Raw genomic sequence first — 20,491 nt, forward strand, 5'->3', positions numbered from 1 at the left:
TTTTTGTGAATACTTATTTATGCCTATATAATCTGTCATTAAAACTATATGTGGGTTGGAAATATTTCAAAAGTTCGAGTATAAAAGTGTTCAAGTGGCTCCAATTAATACCCTAATAGGGTCGAATTATGTATGGCCCCAACGCCTTTGTTTGTGTTAGTTCATTTCGACCCTTCAAATAGTGTGTAATATAAAATTCGAGTGCCTACGAAACAGCGCACATGTTTGCCTGTGGAGGCAAATATGGTAGTTAAAAGTATTTACTTCGAGTTAGTAGAGGGAGGAGGAGAAAAAAAATTTTCATTTAAAGAGATTTCAGATTTAACGAGCATCCCTGAATGTACAGTGTGGAAAATTGTGATAATTGCATTGCAAAGTGCATTGAGTGAACACTTAATTCGCCGCAATCTTTATGGAATGTATGCAGAATAAAAAGTGCTAATGTTATTGTCACTTTCACGAAGATTTGGCGTACTGGAATTTTTATTCAAAAGATAGATAGATAACAGGCAAGTTATAATTGTCCAATGTTTGCGCCAACATTCACCTTCCAACGTACAGCTGATTATTGGACAAAGGCTGGAAACTAAAGAAATGAAAACGTGGCAAAAAGTGATGAATAGCATACAACAGATAAATAAACAGATGTTTCTGGCAACTTTGGTTTGTCATACAAAACATTCACACGCAAGAGGACAAGAAGTGTGTGTGGTCGTACAAGTGTTGGCTCCAACTTCGTTCCAATGTTCGGTACTCTTTTGACGCGGGTCAAAAAACTGATTTTCCACGTCGGAAACAAAACAATGCATCCCATAATACCAGCATCCAACGTTGAAAGCATTGGACGCATCGTGTGATACCGACTATACATCTACTTCAAACTAAATAATGTGAATAGTGAATGAGTTGATGAAGACGGAAGTTGAAAATGTAACCGCTGGAAACTAGAGATATAAGATTAAAATTCAACAGTCTCATCATATTGAAATATCAAATCCAACAATGTAAATCAAATATACCCCGTATTAACATCAAATAAGTTTTCAATAAGACAGCTTGTGACGGCCGGTTTCAGATAAGAAGATAAACTCAGCCCGATCTTGTTCAGCATCGTAATGGATAAGATTATAAACGAGGCAAAGCAAACTGGAAGAGGATACCGGATGGGAAACGAAAAAATAAAAATAGTATATTATGGTGATGACGCAGTAATTATCTCAGAAGACGAAGATAACTTGCAAAGGCTACTGTATAGGTTTGAACAAATAGTGAAAGCTCTTAACAAGCAAATATCTCTGAAGAGAACCGAATCTTTTACAGTATTCAAAGAGCCGAGAAGATATAAACGCGCATTCAAAACCTAGGAGCGAACATAACAAGTAATAGAAATCTAAAGAATGAGATGAAAGCTCAAACATCAAAGGCGTCATTAATATATGATTACCAGGAGCAAAGTCAGAATATACAAGAGCTGTGTGGGATCAGTATTGACATCCAGGATGTAGTGAGATGGGCGAGAAATCGGCGAAGGGAATGGAGAGACCACGTGGACAGAATGTCAGATGACAGGTTGGCAAATATTGCAAAGGAAGAAAAACCGAATACATCCCGACCACCAGGACGACCAGCTACAAAATGGTATGAATGCTGGTCTTCATCATCCTAGCTGCAGCTAAGCAACCATTGATGCAAATACTATGTCCTAACTTAAGAAGAAGAAAAAGAAGTTTTATAAAATTTAAATTTCTCTTTAAACTATAAGAAAAATGTCAGATATTTAAATATAGAATTTTATAGATAATAACAGCACATTCTTAAATTGTGAAAAAAATTTGGCCATAGTTGCTTTATTTTTGTTTTTATCAACATATTTTGTTTTTTCCATCAGTAGATTTAAGGTTCCTTTACTATTTTCCACGTAATAACATTTTTTTGCCTCACTCAGTAGATAATCACAACTAAAAACTACTTTTTAGCTTTATTCTATATTTGGACATTTTTTTATAAATTTATCTTCCCATTATGAGATTTTGGTTGAGTTCAATGATAGATACAATAAAAAGGTCAGTTCTCTTATTTATTATCTCAACTAATGTTGAGCAGCAAAAGTGTTCAAGGTCATTTTAAAGTTACCAATCACTTTTTTTTTCAATTTACGTTAATAAAACGTGACTGATGTTAGGTACTTAACAAATTAAAAGCAAAGTAAACACAACATCTACAAGGTTAAATGAAGGTAATTGAAAATGTTTTTTTATTAAATTCAACATCTAAGTACATTTTGTTGCAAGCTGTACTTAGCGATGTGAAAAAATAAATACTGCAATATAACAATCGAACAGCAAGGTCATTTCAAGGTTATAATTTTGTATTACGGTTTAATATACATTAAAGTTTGTTTTAAATTGAAATCGCAATTATAATCTTGCTTTGGATCATACAGAAACGTTAAAAACCTTTAAAAAACTTATTATACGAGGTGTATCAATGAAGTATTGGAAATTTATTGATAAAAAATAAGCAAATCTAGTTTTACACAACAATATTATCTAACTTCACAATTGTTTTCATTCAACTGTAACACAAACGTTCCATTCAATGTATTCTTGGCAATCGTCCAACAAACTTCCCTTCACTACTTTCAGTAGATCCCCTACTGATATAATCTCAAATCTCTTAAAAAAATATGAAGGTCACCTCTATAGATCGAAATTTACGTAGATGAGTCTCCCATGAACCTCTTAGTTTTCACCTGGACCCTATAGGGAATCACTGGTCTAAAGCAGAATATTCCGAACTTTTTTGCCCGTAGAGCACTTTCAAAATAACTGGTTTCAGTAGAACTCCTGATGATATATTCTCAAATCTCCTCAAAAATAATGATGATCAGCTCTATAGATAGATATTTCCCCAGACGAGTTTCCCGTGAACCTCTTGAGGTTCACTTGCCCCACAATGGGAATCACTGGTCTAAAGCAAATGTTTTCAAACTTGTACTCCGTAAATCACTTTCAAAATAACTGGTTTCAGTAGACCTATTGATGATGTATTCCCAAATCTAGTCAAAAAATATGAAGAGCAGCTTCATAGATCGAAATTTACGTCGACTAGTTTCTCTAAACCTCTTGGTGTTCACCTGGATCACCTTGAGAATCACTGGTCTAAAGATGAAGTTTCCAAAATTTCTCCATGTAGACCACTTTCAAAATAACTGGTTTCGGTAGACCTTCTGATGATGTATTCCCAAATCTAGTCAAAAAATATGAAGAGCAGCTTCATATATCGAAATTTACGTAGATAAGTCTCCTAAACTATCTCGAAACTTCTGTTGACCAATTGGGATTTACTCGGACCAAATTCGGAACCACTGGTCAAGTGAGTCAAAATACTTTTCCCAAAATTTAGATGATCTTGTGAACGGTTCAAATCTTTCTAAATAAGCTAGAATGTTTCAGTTGTTTTTCTTTTCCAAAGAGAAAGGTATTATAAAAATCTGGGGTGCAGTTTGGGCATAAAAGTCTACTTTCTCCATAGTCGCCTCGATAGGTTTCCGAAAAATCTAGGAGATATGAGAGAAGAGCAGGGAGAGCGTATGCATCAGGACGCGTCATGGAAAAATGCTACCAGGGTTTCTGGGATACGAATATGATGTCTACTATTGGTCTCTGATATGTCATTTTACAAAGTCTACACTTCAGAGCAGAGATTTAATTTTTATTTGTCGTTTATATCCACATAGTTGTTGCTTCGGCAACAGATAAACTGTAAACTAGTGTTTGTTATTTATCAGTCTTAATGACTTATTGCAACAAGATTTACGTCAAAAATTTTATATTTCATTGTTAATACAACTTTTAAGATTATTAAATTCAAACGTTTCCTTATTTTGTTGCAGGTGACGATGACGTGTCTTTGGTGTCGTCCTCACCTTCGTACGTCGTCACCAGAATGGATCTCGTCGGCGGCGTCATTGGAGGCATTATGGATGCATCGTCGGCATCATCATCGGCAGGTTTGTTACTGCGCTTTCCTGACGATCGTTCCGATTCGGGCGTGAGTTCTTTGCGTTCGTGCGTTAGTACCAGTGGCGATGAGCGATCTGGATCGCGATCGAGTGCTCTAAGTTCCACCGACGAACCAACCAATAGTTCGAGTTCGTCATCATCGTCTTCAAGCAGTAGTTGTAACGGTGTAGGAGGTCTCAACGTCTCAACAGCCGTCTCTTCTGCATCATCGTCTTCTACGGGTGGTAGCAGGTAAGAACTACACTTATAAATCCTCCTATAATCTCTCTGATGCTGAGCGGCATAGGATGACATCGATCCACCACGAAATTGTTCTACTTTTATATTTTTCTTTACCTACAGATCTCTTCTATATATCCCCGCCTCTTCGTCTGCGTCAACAGTACAGCCGAGACACCAAGAAGTGAGCATCGAGCCGGTGAGGGTCTGGAGAGACCCTAACCTGTTGCTCGAAGAGCCGCATGTTCGGCACATACACAGCGTTCAGCATCAGGTAATTTGCTTAATAAGATCGACCAGTTTATTTCCCTCTTTAAAAATTTGCAGTAACTACCCATCATGACTAGATCCCATTAACTATGGTACCGAATTTGTATTCTGGTATCTTGTTGGAATCTCCTTCATTGCTCTTCTCTGACTTTTCCCAATTTCTCGGGAAAAACGAATAAATAGGTATGGAGGGAATTCTGTGCCCAACTTTTTTTATTCATGGCTTTCACAAAGTTTTTCTTTGGTTCAAGTGGACGCAAAAGAATCTACTCAATATTTTGATGTCCCTATTGGAATTCAGATCTCTCACATAGAAAAGTTCGTATGCTAAGACTTTGATATAATAGATAATTTTGCACCAGGAAAATCAATCTTGTGAGAAGTATTTGCTCAGTTTGGACTGAGTCCAGAAAATAATTTCGGATAACTGTAAAGTGAAGCATGTTCAGATAGCTGAGACTCTGAAACAACGAATTGAAATTCTGAGCAGTGTTTGGAGCATTTCAATGGGAGATCAAGGAACACGTCAACAGGCACAAATAGACCTCAACATAAACAAACCTAATCTGTAAAACATGCTTCAAATTGGTTCAGAATCCTTAACCTAATGAACCCGGTACGTTTGATAGATTAATTTTGATGTTATCTTTTCTAAAAATCATAAAGAGTCATAATCATAAATCATTGATGAATAATTTGTGATTAACCATACCGGATATTCAGATAAAATTGCTTGTCAATATTTTTTATATATGTATATTTCATGTAAACAACTGGAAGCAGCAACTGATATAAATTAATAGACAGATAAGGAAAACAATTGTTGAATATTTATAATAATTCATAGTAGGATAGTAGGCATCCAAGGACCGTTAAGCACATCGCCAAATTCGACATTATCAAAGGTCGATGTCTTTTGGGATAACCGAGCAGGCACTTTGGTTTGAACCTTTCAACGTCACAAGGCAAACTGTGAGGCTTACTCAAGAGTTTGATCATCGCTCATAGATGGTCTATAGTTTGTTCCTCCACCATTCACTAGCAGCACTCTGCATCTTCTGTTGTTGATTTGTATCCAGTTAGAAGTCCAGAATTTAACGGCTATTTAAGTGAAGCGATTGTTTGTTAAGAGAAACAGGAGAGGAGGTCCATCTATGTGTGCCTTAGCTAGTCTCAAGCCAGGTGTCTATCCGTCTTCGCAGAGCCTGTCTTGTTGAGAAACAACAAGAATGGGCTCTGGTCCCATTGAAGGATTAGCCAATTCCGAGTCACCTTCCTTTTTGCCCCAATCACCAGGGCATACCAACGAGCTTGTTTCAGCCATAATGTTCATTTGGAAAAAATGGAATTTCAATAAAATAATGCATAATTGTGTTGGCTTCGTCGAAATCTAGCAATATTACTAATAAAAAACTTTTTTTAATCATCTGTATAATCTATTATGAATTGTGCGAATTGTATTTAGTAGGATTTTTGAAATATTTTCCAAATAATCGAAAAAATATTCATTATATGTACCACTTTTCGATATGTTGCTCAGATCCTTTTTTGTTATCAGAAAGGTTCACAAAATTTGTATTGTCAAGCAGAAATTTTTTATACAGAGTGGATTATTTATTCTCTTGTTTTGGTGTTGTAATCGGATAGACAAATATCTGTAAAGTATCATTGGTTCAATAAATTGCAGTGGAAAGAAGTAACCCCCAAACATTCACTCATTGCTATTTTTTTGTGACAGTTTGAGGTTATTCCAAAAAAGATTAAATATCCAAATTTGAACTAGTACGTGCCTCTGGATTGGCAAGATATTTTTTTGGTAAATAATGGAGATAATAATGATTCATCAGGAAGTTCCGAGGAACAGTTTACCAAACCCACTTTAACGCCTGGTTCAAGCTAGATTCAAGCTACATGTAATTGTTCGACTACATTTTGAGATCCTTATTGAAATCCAGATGTGTCCGAGTCCGAGATTTCAAAATTTTAAGTATATACCTCTTGAAGACCACAACAATGTCAATTTTCTTCCGTTTCACATTAACCTTGAGCTAATAAGAAAATTTGTGAAGGTTATACATCAAGAGGATGAAGGATTCCAATAGCCAACGCAAGTTTTTTCCAAATTATGTGACTGACCCAACTTACTAAACGAAAACATAGAGCTTGGAACTCTGAGGTTGTTTTTATGCAACCACGAACAGCCAGTTAATGAAATTTTAAATTTCTATAAATCTCTTGGATACCGAATATCATTAAAAATCATTTTCTCCTTATCCATTTATCATTTTTCCCTGAGAATTTGTGAGTTATCAATGACGAGCAGGTTAAATAGTTTCCCGAAGATATCAGAACAATGTAAAATCAGTACCAAAACTATGAGATCAGCCATGATGACGAAACAAAAATTGCTGTATATGTGGTTTGGTAATGTAACATAAAACCCCCACGTTTTTACAGATCTTTTAGGCATTTTCGTATTTAAACTCCACTTTAATACAATAAGTCGTGTTACTAACTAAGAAAAATTCATTTTTTTGCAAAAAATCGATTCTCTTACTTCTCGATACCGTGCTTGTAGAAGGATTTATCTTTTGCATCAAAATAGGCTTCAATTTCAGCAATTGCTTCTTCATTTGAGCTGAATTTTTTATCAACGAGTATTTTTTTGAGATCAGCGAATAGCCAGTAGTCTCTGGGGTCCATATCTGGTCTATACGGTGGATGAGGGAACAATTCGATCGTAATTCGTTCAATATAACCATCGTTGCAATCGACTTGGTGCATTGTCTTGGTGAAACAGTGCTTTTTTGATATATGAGCCCGTTTTTCATTGATATTTGCATTAAAACGATCCAACAACTCTATTAAGTATTTGCTATTGATTGTCTCTCCCTTCTGGAGATAGTCGATAAACAATATTCCGTGCACATCCCAAAATACTGAAGCCGTAACCTTCCCAGCTGACTGTTGTGCCTTTGGACGATTCGGATGTGGCTCCAGTCCACTCAGATGATGATCGTTTTGATTCTTGAGTAATGTGATGGATCCAATTTTCATCCATTGTCACATATCGACGCAAAAATCTGATTTATCACGCTAAAGAAGCTTTCTCATCGTCAAATGTTCATGCATAATTGTAAACACAATGCCCTCTGATATCTTTATCTCACGCAATTTCAATTGACGATTAGAACGTTCATCATCATCAGTGTCTGTACGACCACGTTTAAATTCATCAAACCAATAACAATTGGTACTTATATATAATACTAATTGTTATTGGTACTATATATAAGTATATAGTCTTTCAAAAGTCATATGGATTTGACAATGGCAGCGCCATTTGTGTTTCAGTCAAACGACTTATTGAAAATAATGATTAGAATACCAATTTCCTCGTAGAAAAGTTTGAACTCTGGAGAACAAAAATAAAACGTGTTTTTAAATCGTGTACATACCAGGGTATTCCTTCACCAGCCTGTAAGCTCAAAAATTATATCAATAATTCTTTTTGAAGGGAGTCTAATCTCCATGGTTATTTAAAACCTGACGATTAATTTTCAAATCACTGAAAGAACAATTTGATATTCACAAATCAAGAGAACTGTTTATTTGGTTAATTTTAATTATTCACAAGATAATTCCATTCCACTGTTCAAGCAGCAGAGGATACTTTCTCCTTTGTTAAAAGCGAGTATTATGAACAAACTCTTTGGTTTGAATTTAGGCACCTGTGTGATTAATTTCACAAGAAAATAAGTGCAAAAAGGACAAAAAAATCTGTATGGGAATTGAAAACATTAAAATTATCGGTTTGTGTATATATTATCATTACTGCTAAGTTGGAATTTCGGGAACCGTTGGCGATATTCATACTGAATACACTGCTTACCTTCGGTCTCTGAAGAAGATAATTTGGTTATCGAAACGTGCGTCAGTGTTGGTTTAGTGATCGTGTAAACAGTGTATTCAGCATCATTACTGCTGTTATGACAAATAGAACAACAGTAAATGAAGAAAATATTGATGTTACATTTCTCCCTATAATAATTTTAAATGTACTTCAGCATCATCAATGATCCAGAGATTTTTAACATCTAAAGTTGTAGCCAGATTATCAAAAGACTGGTTTTCAATAAATAAGTCTCAAATCTTCGATTTATCATATTTTTATGTAAAACGCAAGCACATGAAGGTAAAACCTTTTACATTCCAGTAGTTCGAGCGGTGGCTGCAGTGTATTAATATTGAACTTCTGCATTTTGTAGTGATTGGTAAAGACGTGCCTTGGTAGCTTGCAATTCTCTAAAGAAAGGAGTACTTATAAATTAAAGTTGAGCCACGTCTGTTTGTCGAGTAGGTCTTGAAAATACTGCCCTAGGCGGGATTATGTTGGACAGCTCAGAAGAGCATTTGCCGTAGTAGTATCAGTAAAACTGAGTCAGGTCGTCGACTTTTCTTCTACGCTCTAAGCTGTCCAAGTTTCTGGTCAATTCTGGATCGCCTATAAGTCAAACTGCTCTGTGTATTGAGTCTTCAGGGTGTGCCTGGGAGCCGAGCTCCAAATCTGCAGGCAATATTCCAAAAATGGAGGAGTATATATTGGTCTTAAAGAAGGCTCCAAATTTTTGTGAAACTGCCTTAGCTAAATCGGCCTATGCCAGGACATATTGCTTCCAATCTCAACACCCATCAAGCGAATTTGCGGTTATGGTGATATTTTATGTCCAGACAGAACCTAATTCGGAGCTGCAGTGCCAGTCTTCTTTGAAGGGTTTTTGCAGCAAACTCAATTAGATTGTTTGTTACCCATTCCAGAATGTTTCAATATCGGTATTGATGGTAGTGATCTGGTGCTGCATACGGATTTGAGTTTATATCTAAATCTGATCTTTTTTTTTCAATATTATTTATTTATGTTGTCTTAAATATTTTCTTAAACATTTGAATCAGCTTCTTGCTCAGTTTCTGTAGAAAAACTAATTGTATGTTATCATAAAATGAGTCTTTGTAGCCTTTCTCTCCTTATGTGCATAATCTGTAATAAAATTTTTCCTTTATTTGGATAAGTCATAGTTTATTTATGTTATTTTCGTACTAATTCGTTATTTTGTTACATTTAACCTTGCAGACTATTTTTGCGTATTTCAATATTTATTGCAGACTATTATGCTTTTGAACTAATATTATTAAAATCATTGTCTGAGGGGAAATTTCTCTAAAGGCGTAGACTGATATAGTGGAACTAGCTGCCCCTTTTATCGGACAATGCACGTCCACGCACAGATCTAGTCATAAAATTACCTAGAAGATGTTGAAATCAATATTATGGAGTAGCTACCACGAAGCTCAAATCTTTATCCTATTGAGTATGTTTAGGACATGCTTTATAGACCAATAAGGAGTTTCTTAGAACACCCTAATAACCTAGAAGGTCATAGTACAACGTTCTATTCAAATATGCTACAAAAATTTGTTAACTAATAAATTTTCAAATATTTTTTTTTTTGGTTTGCAAAATATTATTTATATGACATTTTTCAGATTATTCTATATATAAATATACAGGGTGTCCGCTTAAGAACCGACACGGAGTAGAGATGTATAAGGGAACCCAAAATACGACGATTGGGTGCAATTTACCTCTATACCAAGTTGCATCAAGCACCAAGTACAAAGTAGGGCCCAAAATTTCGAAAAAAATTAATTTTTTTACCACCCTCTTAAGTAGAAATGTCACATTTGGGACACTGTATGCGCCAGTATTATTAGTTATATTATTAATTTTTATTATACTAAATTATCCATGGTATCCAAATAAATTTTGAATCAACTGACAGATAAAAAAACTTTTGTGAAATTTTATGGTTAGGTCACCCCTAATCAACCCTCAGAATAGTTCGATCGTCTTCTACTTACTATTACTTAACGCCCTTACTGTTTCATACATTTTTTTCTCGAAATTTGTGCCCTACTTCAAGGCCCTAGAACTTGTCAGGATGCAAGTTGGTATAGAGATAAATTCCTTCCAATCGTCATATTTTGAGCTTCTCTACTACTCTGTGTCGTTTCTTATACGAGTATATATTATAGTTTTTGGCGCATTATTAATATATTTTATCGGTACTTTATAAATTCAATAAAAGTTTCTCAGTCTAAATTTGACGAGATTTTAGAGTGTGACCTACACCTATGCAAATTTACTCGGTTTGTTTACTAATTTTTAATTCCGTTAATCCGCAATTTCACAACGTTAATTGCGCGCTATAAACCGTCTCCATAGAATAAAAGATAATTTGAGTGACAGTACACGTAAATTAGCTGACAAAACTAGGTCGAATGCCAGTGAATTTATATTATATTTTATTGGCCTGAATCCACGTCAATTCGAACGATGTCGGTTGATAGTAATACAAACAATTTATATTATTATTGATATTATGGTTTAATTAAATTTAATTCAATTCCAGACGCTACTAATGTCACACTCTAGTACCCCAGCCAGCGCGTCAGCCGGCCCGCCGCCCCCCTCGTCGTCTGTAGCCTCAGTAGCCGCGGCCCAACACTCAACAGCCTCCGCTCTCGGCGCTTATTCCGTTGTACCTCCCCCGCCGCCTTCGCTAATGGCTCCACATGTACCCCTCGCCAGTCATCATCCCCATTTAACCGGCTCCCATACCTTATACCATTCCGCAACTCAATTTGATATGTTGTGGAAGAATAGACCTCACCCGGCTCCGTACGGAGTACCAGCTCATTTATTAGCTGCCGCCCAACAAACCAGTCACGCAACCGCCCAAGTTGCCTCCCCGGAAGAATTAATAGCCGAAAGAGCTCTTGCCTTGCAGGACAGGGATCGACAAGAGAGGTTGTATAGAGAAAGGCAAAACCAGGAAATGGAAAAGCAAAAAGAAAAAATAGAAAGAGATAAACAAGAAAGGGAAAAGATGGAAAGGGAGAGGCAAGAAAGGGAGAAGGAGTTAGAGAAGGAAAGACAAGAACAAGCGCTGCATAATCATTTTGAAAAATCTTTGAGAGCAGCTCAACCAAAGGTAAGTAGTGAGTCTTGTCTACCTAGATCAAAATAAATATAGATATAAATGATGCTATTTAGTATTTGCTACTCTTGAAGTACATTGATGTAAACACCAAACTGATATTTCAAAAAATGTGATAACCCAAAAATATAGAATAAACTAGTATTTAATACAAATTAATTCCAACAGAGGGAACCGTGGAACCCTATAACGGGTAGACCTACCCAAGCAAGAACATCTAGTCTCTCTGAAGACGATAGAAAAAGAGTGGTAGAGGAAATGCATCACAGGGAACAGCAGCAAAGGCACATGTCGTCTATTAGAGACAACAGAGATCATCGATATTATAATACTGTAAGTTACAAACCTTAAAACATATTTTTTCAACAAATTATTATGGTATTTTCATTACAGGTTCAAAGAACAGCTAGCATACCCCCCAAAGTGGAATACCCACCACCAGCTCATCGAGGTATACCATCGAAACCTTCAGTAGAAAAAGTACCCGCAATATCAGTTCATCAACCGATCCCTAAGACGGATTTAAACATGTACGGTTACCATCCAAGTCTTCATTCTCCGAACACCTTCTTCGAACCAAAGATAAAATCAGAAATGCACAAATCACAACAATCTACGGGTTTGGTAGTGACTAAAACCGGTCCATTAGATAGAGACGGTAGCGCCATGGTTAGCGAAATGAAGAACTCTGTGATCGTTAAACACGAAGCAAAAACTCCCCATCATTTGGAACCTCGCGTATCCGTCGCCCATTCTCTCAGTCCCAAATTGAGAAACGAAATGTTGGGACATTATCAATGTCCTACCGGGCAAACTAAAAGTATATACGAGTATAGGAGTCCGACGCAATCGCCTCATCACTTGTCTCACACGCCTAGTCCTCACCATCACGTTGAAGCGCAAAATTTGGGAAAAACGACCAGTCATCACAGATCTTCAGGTCACGTTTCAAGTCCGCATCATCAAAGACAAAGTCCGCATCAACAACATCCTCATAGTCAACCCCATCAAAGTCCGGAGATAAGATATCGAACCGATAACCAGGCTATGCTTTACCACAGTTCAGGTAAGATATATCGTTGAATATACTACAAAATTTTCTAGATTAAAATGCCCAAAACACCCCAAGTCCAACAGGAACTTCCGACCCAGTCAGTGAACACAAAACCATCAAATAGGAGCCCAGAAACTAGAGTATGACAAATAGAAGTCTAGTAACATGAATCTGGTTCAATCAAAATGTCCAAAGCATTCCCCATAAAGCAGGAAGAAAGAAAAAGTATACATTCTAAGGTATCCAACAAATCAGGATTCCGGTGAACAGGAATTTAACAAACAGGAGCCCAGAAACTGGAATATAACAAACAGGAGTCAAGCAACATGAATCTGGATTAATCAAAATGTCCAGAACATTTCTCATAAAGGAAGGAGTATACATTGTAGTATATCCAACAAATCAGAACTCCAGTGAACACAATTCCAACAATCAAGAACTCAGAAACTAGAGTATGACGAAATAGGAGTTCGGAAAAAAGAATGTGATAAAATAAAAATGTTTAGAACATAACAAATGAATCAAAAATGCCCAAAAAGTGTACATTCAAAAGTATCCAACAAATCAGGATGCCAGTGAACAGGAATCCAACAAGCAGGAGTCCAGTAACGAAAATATGTAAAACAAATATGTCAACAGGATTCCAAGAGTCCTAAGACAAAATTGTAATGAATTTGGGCAAGCAAATGACTTAGGTACAATCCAGAACATCCCCAATGAAGTAGGATGTAGTCTACGAGAAGACTTCAATAAACAGGAGTTCATAAAAAAAATTTGATTAAATAAAATATTGAAAGGATCCCAAATAAAGCAAAAACGCCCAAAAATTATATATTTAAGGGTATCCATCAATTCAATATTCCAATGAACACTAATCCAACAAACAAGTCCAGAAACGAAAATATGCTAAACAAATACAACAACAGGATTCGAAGAAATGTAATAAATCTGGGCAAGCAAATGACATAAGTACAATCCAGAACATCCCCATGAACTAGGATGCAGTCCTACAGTCCAGTGAGCAGAAATCCGACAAACAGGAGTCCAGAAACGAAAATATGACAAACAGAAATACAACAAGAGGATTATATCTATATAAAAGTGTCCTAAGATAAAATTGTAATGAACCAAGGCAAACAAATGACTTAGGAATCCAAAACAAAATCCAAAAGAAGCAACGCACATTACACAACAAAAGAAATTCAACAAACAGGAGTCTTGAAAAAATTAGACAAATAATGATCCAGATATCATAAATTCAACAAACAGAAGTCCAGGAAGGAAAATATAACAAATGGGAGTACAACAACAGGTTTTCAACAAAATAAAACTGTTTGAGGTAATACGGAAGTAAACCTGGACAAGTGATTGAATCAAGAACACCTCAAATAAAGTAGAAACATCCAAATGAAGCTGTAATATCTGAATGAACTGGGATTGCCTGACCATTGTGTTTAAAAATCTGTACAAATGGTTTAAAATCAATCTAATAAAGGATTACAGAATCAAAGTTAGTGGTTTTACTAACTATATCCAACCAAAGGAATTTAAGAAACAGAAGATCAGTAATGGGAACCCTAGAAACAACGCTGCCTAAAATAATATAAAAATAAATCAAAATAATCAATGACGGTAAACAAAATTATTTTTGTAAAACTTTACAATATTTATATTTTTGAATTTGAAGTTCGTTCTTGTTGAAAATGAAGAAGAGGAAATGCTGGTCAATTGGACTGATTTAAAAATTATATATATAATATAAAGTTAACCAAATGTCAGACACAGTTGTCAATGTCAATTTCTTTTCAGCAAAAGTGAGTTATCCTTTCACGACAGCCGGTTATACTATGCTCACTTCCGCACCTACGACCGTCACCAATTCCAAACCGAAAGTCAGTAGTCCTGCGCCTCATCAGATATTTGGTAAACCTCCTATAGGCGGTGGTGCATCTGTCGTACCAATTACTCGCCCTTCTCACGAAAACAACTCCCCCATTTCTCTAACGGCAAAACCGCCGCTTTCTTCTTCCGTTTCATCTTCGCCGTACCAACAAGTGACACAATATCATCCCATCCATAACCAAACGACTCCCGCAGTTATGACGTGTCCGCCGCCAGCTCATAGTCGGACGCCGATAACCACGTCCGGCGTTATGGATCGTTTCGATAGATCGACACCAGGTTACGTACCCGCCGGACTCTCGGTGAAACTGGTCGGACCCGGAACGTCTCCACCTACAGCGACTTCGGCTCCACTACAGATTACGAGGTCGCATCAACCTTACGCCCCAATTATGATTTCCAGTTCACAGGTAAATTCAATTTAAACAAAAATTATATTTATTTCTAATTATTATTAAATTTCAGGTTCAAACCCAACCACTAGATTTGGGAATCAGTTCGAATAAAGTAGACAATAACCAAGCGGTGTCTCCGAAACGTAAATCGAGTACCCCGATAACCGTATGCGGAGATCCCGGAAATCCCGTTTGTCTAGAAGTGAAAAAACGGAAACTAGAACCCGGTACCAGCGCGTCACCTCCTACTATAAATATTTATAATAATTCCCCAACTCCACCGCAATTGTCCAGGGTTAGCGAACCGAGCCCTTTGATAGCTAGTGCCGCTACGACGATAACAACAGTCGTGAATACCGCCGCATATAGGACTCCGCCTACTACTACCATGTCGTCGGTGGTACTACCCGAAAATTTGCCCGACGTTAGTGTTACCGCGGTAACGGTGGAACCACCGCGTCCCGTTTCGGTCGGCGATCAAAGTCCTAAACCTGCTACTCCGACGGTACCGACTAGTAGTAGTAGTCCAGCGCCTGTTAGTACCGCATCGACACCTACACCTCCGACTAGCGTAACACCAGGTCCTACCGACGAACAACCCGGTACGCCAGTGAAAGTGAATACGAGCATGATAGATTCAGAAAAATCGAACAGTCCAGGACCTACGAAGAGTTCTTCTAGTGGTAGTTATCCCGTGAGACATCTCAAAAAGGCCTGGTTGCAAAGGCATACCGGTGAAGACGCGGAAGATACTACGGGAGTAATTGGTTCGGGAAGTTGTGTAACTTTACCATTAAATATCAAAACGACAACGAGTCCTCCTCCTCCTACACCCGTAAAAGAGAATCCGGTTAATTCTATACATTCTATAGGTTCAATGGCCGTTAACAGCATAAGTAAAGTGAAGCATTTTTCGAATAAAACAGCAAATAGAAAGGTTGCTAAAGAAGCGACAGTGAACGGTGATGCGAAAAACGACGATTCGTCTAGTAGCGATCAAGAGCGCGGTAGAAAATCGCCGCCCAAAAGAAAACCACCTAAAGTGAAGCGAAAAAAAGGCGGGGGGTCCGCAACGAAGAAAGCCGTCGACGACAAGAAGAGGAAAAGCGGACCCCAAGTAACGCCGACGGCGGCCAGCGAAAGCGGAAGCGACAGCGAAAAAGAAAGCGGCAGCGACAAGGACAGCGACTCAGGAGCGAGCGGATCAGCGCCCAGCAAAAAATCAGGAAACTTGGGAGGCAAAGAACAACGAAAACGCGGTAGAAAACCGAAGGGGTCAAAAAACGACAAAGGCGAGGAGCCACGACCGAAAAAAAGTAAAGACGACGACGTACCGCCCCCGCGTGACCCCTTTCGCAAACCACCGGTGGGGCAATTGAAGAAAACCGGAGAGAGCTTCTTGCAAGACGGACCTTGTTTCGAGGTGGCACCCAAATTGGCAAAGTGCAGGGAATGTAGATGGACGCCGAATCAGCGATCCAAAAACATGCCCAACATATTTTGTCGGTTTTACGCTTTCAGAAGATTGAGATACACCAAAAGTGGACAACTCGCTATCGCCGGATTTTCGGATCCTCATAAGGACGCAATGGAGGTAAGAATTTAACCACAGATAAGCAAAATATATTCTGAAACGAAAGTAACTTTTTAAGTCATGTCACTAGTGGTATCTGTTGTCTTGAAGGTCGTTAGTGTTATCTGCCTTTTTTAACTTCAATTGTCACCAATGGCTCCCGCCATCTTGAACGTCTTTTGTCACCAACGGTATCCGCCATCTGAAAAGTCAAATTTCTTAAACGTATTTGTCACCAGAGGTATCCACTATTTGAAAAGTCAATTTTCACCAGCGGTATCAGTCGTCTTTGATGTGATCTGTCACCGGTGGTTTTTCCCATCTTGAACGTCATTTGCCACTAGCAGTATCCGTCATCTTGGAAGTTAACTGTCGTCAATGGTATCCACCACTTTGAACGTCAACGGTCACCAGCGGTGAACGCCATTTTGTAAAATATCATCATCGGCATATATCATGTGTGTCACCGGCCATCTTGAGTATAATAAGTTTTATGCTTGCATCTGATGATAACACCACGTGGGTCATTTATCAGATATTTCGACCATCTTGTGTACTGTTTCGTCTGTCATCCTCTTCGATATTTTTCATTTTCATTTTGTTTAGAAGGAACCACAGTAACAAAGCAGTCACAAATTCTAGTTGAAATATATAAAAACAGAAGCACATTGATGACTAAAGATGGAAAGGTATGACAGAATGTGTATAAAAAAAATTAAACACTTTTTTATCTCAATTTCTACGAGGACAATAACAAATTTTTACACCAATGGCGCCAAGTCATTTAAACATCCTTCCACTTCTTGTTATAAATCTGATATAAATGTAACATGATGCTATTTAGTATTTGCTACTCTTGAAGTACCTTGATGTAAACTACTAACTGATTATAATATAACCCATTCTACCCATTCATACTGTTACAAATAATTTTACTATACTATGTTCTTTTTTATTTTTAGGAAGATTTGAGGTTGTGGCTTCCAAATTCTGATAATCCACCATCCGATCTCGATTTAGAAACCTCTAGATTTTTATTGAAACAAGTCGGTGATCATTTTTGTGATTTATTGGTACAAGAAAAAGAAGCTTACTCTGAACATTTATCTGAAGGTAAGTTGAATTCTACATTAGTGATTCAGCTATTCCAACTAATAATTTTTATATGTTACTTTGTAAAATTGCCTATCCACCAAAACAACATATAGCAACTTTTGTTGCTAAACTAAAAAACGTACAGTATTGATATTTCTAATAGCTCGCAATTGCAATCGGCTAACTGGTTTCGATCTTATTGGATCTCCTCTGAGCAGTCTGAAATCTTCACGTTTAGAAACTAGTGAAATTAAACGCGTACAACCAGGCGCCGTTTTTACTTCCAATTGCGAATCATCAATTAGGTATTTTGAGCTGTAGTCGCTGATATGAAATAAAATTTATAAAAGGTGCGTCTAATATATCCAAATAAAAGAATATTCTCGCGACTGTAGCTCGAAATAACTGACATTGCCCACTTTTGATTGACCTGCATGATTTACAGTTTTATTTTTTTCATTTTTTAGATAAAACAGTTGCGTGGAAACGTGTGGTACAGGGTGTTCGTGAAATGTGTGATGTATGTGAAACAACGTTGTTCAATTTCCATTGGGCATGCGGCAAATGCGGTTTTGTCATTTGTATAGATTGTTATAAGGTAAGTTTCTGTATTTTATCATCCCACAATAAATCAATAATCAGGACCTTCTGCAACTATTGTCGATATTGAAGGTGCAATATTACATAAACTAAACCAATACAATTTTAATGGTTACCCCAACTCAACATGCTTTAATTGATACCTCACTCAAAGTATTTCTAGAAATTCTACAAAAAGATCAGTTCATGTTTGAGTATATATAATGTAACTCAGAAAAGTGTTTGCCTCTAAAACTGACACTTATGTTGACAAAATGATCTCGTACTTGTTCAAACTAATGAAATTTGCAACATATTCCGCATCGCTGTATATATTGATGCTATTTCTTCGAATCATTGGTCATCTAACAGTCCAAAACGTGTTCTCTCATTGGGCTTCCATGTCACATTGATGCTATTGGAATTGCAGATCACCATACCAAAGAAATCATAGTCCAGCTTGCAAATAATCTCAATCTCAATCTCTGAGCTATCTGGCGGGCAAGCTAGATAGCTCAGAAGGCAACACCAAACATACAAGTGGTTATCTGAGTCTTCACTAAGTTTCCATTTTTGTTATTAAGACTGTCGAGTAACCAATATTCTGACATATCCACAATTTAATATAAAGATTGAGAAAGTTTTAGAATGCTTCAAATCTACTCATCTCTACAACAATTGAAGACTAGTGATAGTTACTAATTGTTGTGTACCAATGACCAAGTCTCTGTAAATTTCTCCTATTCTTCTTCTATGTTTTCAGGTGCCAAATAAGGATTTTAATTCCGCTGACTGAAAAGTCTGCAAGGGCATCACAATGGGCCTAAGGCCTCCGAGTGGATCTCGGCTGAAAAGTGGAGGTCATCCTGTTAACCTAACCTAACCTTCCTCTTCTACTTCTCTTTTTACTACTGCTGTCTTATTCCTTATCCCTAACTACTGACTTCTCGATCTATTCCTTTTTTTCCTTAATATTACTTTTTGGTTTTATCTTTCCATTCTGTGGTAGGTCCATACAAAGTTCAATATTAATACGGGACACCCTTTAGGTTCTGGAAAGTGGTGAATAAAGCAGAAAATGTGAACTGAATCTGATATTTTTTCATATCAATTATTTAAATTGTTTCCTTTTACATTAGAATCGAGACCTCAAGAAAGACTTAATTTTTTTGACTTTCTAATTTCTTTGGTTTTATTTCTTCTATGCACTTGTCCCATTTTTTTCCCGATATGTTTGTTTGGTATTTTTTAGTGTATAACACGAGCTGTTCTCCCTATTCATTATTAATGCTCTTATCTTCCCTTCCTCTTTCACAATAGTTCTTTAGAATCTTTCCAGTGTCTTTCCTTTGCAATTTATTTCATTTTGATCATTTCCAGATATCGAAATTCTTGTTGATAATAATGTCTTTTTGTTATTTATAGAGTCGAAAAAGAGGCACCGTTAAAGTATGGAGCGAAGCCAACAAAGATCGTGATGAATATTCTTGGCTCCTGTGTACAAATCGTCAAGTTCACGAACAAGAAAAATTAATGTTGACACAGATAATAGCAGGAGATTCTCTTAACAAATTAGGAAAGATGGTACATGAAATGAGGGAATTATGGAGCATCGAACAATTTTGTGCCTGCCCAGCAGCCAAAGAATCTGTCACCAATAAAAACAGCAACCAGCAAGTCAGGGATATCGTCAGATCAATATTGGGAGACAAAGTTAACGGAGTTAAAAAGGAATTTAAAGATGAAGATGGTGAGTTGTATGAGTTTGTATTCAAATTATGTTTCTAATTTTTTTTTTTCTATATAGATTCCGGTCTAGATCGTGAGGTTAAAAAGGAAGGCAGCAGTAGTGAAGACGAAGGGAACTTCTCGACTTTACGCGAACTACTCATACGACCCTCTCATAAACCAAACGGTTCCAGAGCCGCTTCTCCGATCAACAAAAACGAATCGAAAAAGAAAATTTCTCCTCCAACCAAACCCGCCGATCTCGACGACGTCATTTCTAGCGTTATAGAGGACAGCGTACCGCAGAAGACTATTGAAACCCCAACGGAACCAAAACACGAGTTGAAACATTTTATTAGGCGGTACAACTGGCAAGGAAAAGGACGAGTACAATTACCTATAAGGATAATGACGTTGACAGAGAGTAAAATGTTGTATCCTAATACGCCACATAGTTGGTTGTGCGATGGAAAGTTACTGAGGTTGAGTGATCCCATGTGTAAAGAAAATTACAAAATTTTCCAGGTTAGTTGAACAAAAAACATATTTTGTACTATTTTTTTCATCCTAATTCCTTGAATTTTCCACGTTTT

General features: G+C 37.0%; 1 protein-coding gene across 1 annotated transcript in view; it reads left to right on the top strand.

The window, feature by feature from the left end:
• The window catches only part of LOC130897264 (probable JmjC domain-containing histone demethylation protein 2C), a 318,396-nt gene that overhangs the window by 290,930 nt on the left and 6,975 nt on the right, over positions 1-20,491 (top strand). Inside the window, exons 9-19 of the mRNA XM_057806023.1 lie at positions 3,896-4,256; positions 4,368-4,518; positions 10,985-11,566; positions 11,741-11,905; positions 11,966-12,638; positions 14,436-14,938; positions 14,994-16,517; positions 17,459-17,609; positions 18,059-18,189; positions 19,596-19,920; positions 19,978-20,423. Coding sequence (XP_057662006.1) covers positions 3,896-4,256; positions 4,368-4,518; positions 10,985-11,566; positions 11,741-11,905; positions 11,966-12,638; positions 14,436-14,938; positions 14,994-16,517; positions 17,459-17,609; positions 18,059-18,189; positions 19,596-19,920; positions 19,978-20,423 — 5,012 coding nt within the window. The remainder of the gene's footprint in view (positions 1-3,895; positions 4,257-4,367; positions 4,519-10,984; positions 11,567-11,740; positions 11,906-11,965; positions 12,639-14,435; positions 14,939-14,993; positions 16,518-17,458; positions 17,610-18,058; positions 18,190-19,595; positions 19,921-19,977; positions 20,424-20,491) is intronic.

This window comes from Diorhabda carinulata, chromosome 8 (assembly GCF_026250575.1).
Source record: "Diorhabda carinulata isolate Delta chromosome 8, icDioCari1.1, whole genome shotgun sequence".
Lineage (NCBI taxonomy): Eukaryota > Metazoa > Arthropoda > Insecta > Coleoptera > Chrysomelidae > Diorhabda > Diorhabda carinulata.